General features: G+C 43.8%; 1 protein-coding gene across 1 annotated transcript in view; it reads right to left on the bottom strand.

The window, feature by feature from the left end:
* The window catches only part of grik3 (glutamate ionotropic receptor kainate type subunit 3), a 238,742-nt gene that overhangs the window by 59,251 nt on the left and 176,991 nt on the right, over positions 1-2,500 (bottom strand). The window contains exon 7 of the mRNA XM_063199095.1: positions 573-743. Within this exon, the coding sequence (XP_063055165.1) occupies positions 573-743 (171 nt within the window). The remainder of the gene's footprint in view (positions 1-572; positions 744-2,500) is intronic.

Raw genomic sequence — 2,500 nt, 5'->3', positions numbered from 1 at the left:
TAGTGTAATATGTGTACATCCTTTTTTTTAAACGAGTCTCGCTCAGGCATGCTAAATGAATATCAGTGAAAACTAGGGTGTAAGGATACACTCAACTCACAATTCGGTTCATATCACGATGCTTGAATTATGGTTCGATACATCCCAAGATCTCTGAAATATATCTCATTTGAAGCTGAGAAGCACTTTCACATCGAATCATATGGTTGTTTTCTGAAGGATAACAATACTTTGAAAGGGTGTATCACGATACTGCCTCCTTACATCAAGATGCAGTATCGTGACTCTGAGTATCACGATTTCTCGGTTCGATCCAATATCGTTACAGCCCTAGTGAAAACTGATAATTAAGTCCTATTGTATAGTATTGTATTATATTGTATCGTATCATATAGTATAGCATCGTATAGTATCACATAATATCGCATCGCATCATATCATATCATATCGTATCGTATCGTATCGTATCGTATCGTATCGTATCGCATCGTATATAGTAGTAGTAGTAGTAGTAGTAGCAGTTGTAGTAGCATTGTCATTGTATTTTCTGTCGTCTAGAAAAAGAGACATACCGTCATGATGCCCTCCAGGAGGCCCGAGTCTGGCTTGGGCGGGATCTGCCTCTCCTGCGACCACTTCTCCACGATGGAGGCCACCTGGGGGTTGTCCACGTTCAGGATGCGGAAGCCAGTCATGTTGACGCCGCAGAATTTATAGGGCTCCAAGTCGATAGCCATGAGGTCCTACACGGAGGATGGATGGAGGGCAGGAGGAATGGAGAGAAGGAGGACAGACAGGTCGGAGGATAGAGGTAAGATAGAAGCAGAGCGCAGGGAAGGGTTGAGAGGGAGGGAGATGATAGAGGAGAGAGACAGAAAGACAAACAGACCGTTAGACAGACAGGCCAGAAATGGGGACTTGACTGTCTGAAGCTGTAAAATTATAACTGTTCTCTCTGTATGCATGAGTAATGTTCAAAAAAGTATTCAAAGACAGTGTTAAATCAAATCTAATTTTCTTTTTTTTTGTCATACAATGAATGGTAAAACATGCAATGTTTGTGTGTGTGTGTACGTGTGTGTGTGTGTGTATGTGTGTGTGTGTGTGTATGCGAATGCGCCTGCAAGTGTGTGTGACCATATGTATCTGAGACTTCAAGAGTGTTCAGGAAGGACTGGGGCCGATAAGGATCGCAAAGAGACTGGCCTGAACAGAAACTAGAGGAGTGAGTCACGTACACGCATGCACACACACGCGCGCGCGCATGAGATGAGCCAGCCAAGTGTTCATATCTCAGAGTGAAGGGTGTTTAATCTGCAGGAGATAATTAATAATGCATTGGCATGCCGTCTCGTTAAATATGCAAACACCATGCTTACTCTACTACTCCTACTCTCTCTCTCTCTCTCGTGTGTCGTGTGTGTGTGTGTGTGTGTGCGTGAGTGTATGCATGTGTGCGTCTGTGTCCGTGTAGGTGTGTACGTTACATGCGTCTCTCTCTCTCTATCTAGCTCTCTTTATATGTGTTTGTGTGTGTGTGTGTGTGTGAGAGAGAGAGAGAGAGAGTGTGATTGTCTGTGTCTGTGCGTGTCTGTGCGTGTGTGTGTGTGTGTGTGTGTGTGTGTGTGTGTGTGTGTGTGTGCGTGTGTGTGTGTGTGTGTGTGCGTGTGTGTGTGTTTGCATGCTTGTGGGGGTGTGTGTGTGTGTATTTCCAACACCACTGCTTGTCTGCTAGTACAGAATACTCAGGGAAAGGATCTGATTCCTGGCGTAACAGCCAGCCAGAGCCGCACTGTCGTATGCAGCATATGTGAGTGCCCGGGGCAGTTCAATAAGCACATTTGCTGGAACATAATAGACTTTTTATATTAACACCCCGTAGTGGAGGCACATGGCATGTATGTGTGTAGGATAAGTGCTGAGGAACACTTGCCCGGCAGATATGAACTATTTTTTCCCCCCCTTCAACTCTCTACAGCAGAGGAAAAAAAAAGCAGAAAGATGATGCGTTCATGTTATTTTCACCACAAGAGATCAAAAGAAATCTGTCAAACAAGACTCTGACAACAACAAAACACTGTTATACTATATCCCCTGGGCATGTGTTGGAGTTCCATAGTTTCAAAAGGTTGATGAAAATAAAAAAAGCTTTAATATGCTTTCATGTTTGGTTGAGTAGAGGATTGGACTTGACGCCAGCGTCATATCTACGTAACACTGTAACACTGTCATGGAGGTGTTTTAAACAGTATGCCAATATTTATGACTGGTGTCATTAAGTGACAATCGGTTATGGTGAAGACAGCCCAAACAATGTCAACTTTTCATGGCCATGGATCATTTATGACATTAAATAAAGAGCAGGCTAGCACTCCAAGTTTTGTGGTTTATTGCCCGTCAGACGTTTCGGGGTTAACCTTCTTCAGTGTCGGGCAAACGTTGCCTGACACTGAAGAAGGTTAACCCGGAAACGTCTGACGGGCAATAAACCACAAAACTT

This window comes from Engraulis encrasicolus, chromosome 5 (assembly GCF_034702125.1).
Source record: "Engraulis encrasicolus isolate BLACKSEA-1 chromosome 5, IST_EnEncr_1.0, whole genome shotgun sequence".
Classification (NCBI taxonomy): domain Eukaryota; kingdom Metazoa; phylum Chordata; class Actinopteri; order Clupeiformes; family Engraulidae; genus Engraulis; species Engraulis encrasicolus.
Note: the sequence above shows the minus strand (reverse complement) of the source record. Positions and strands in the feature narration are given on the sequence as shown.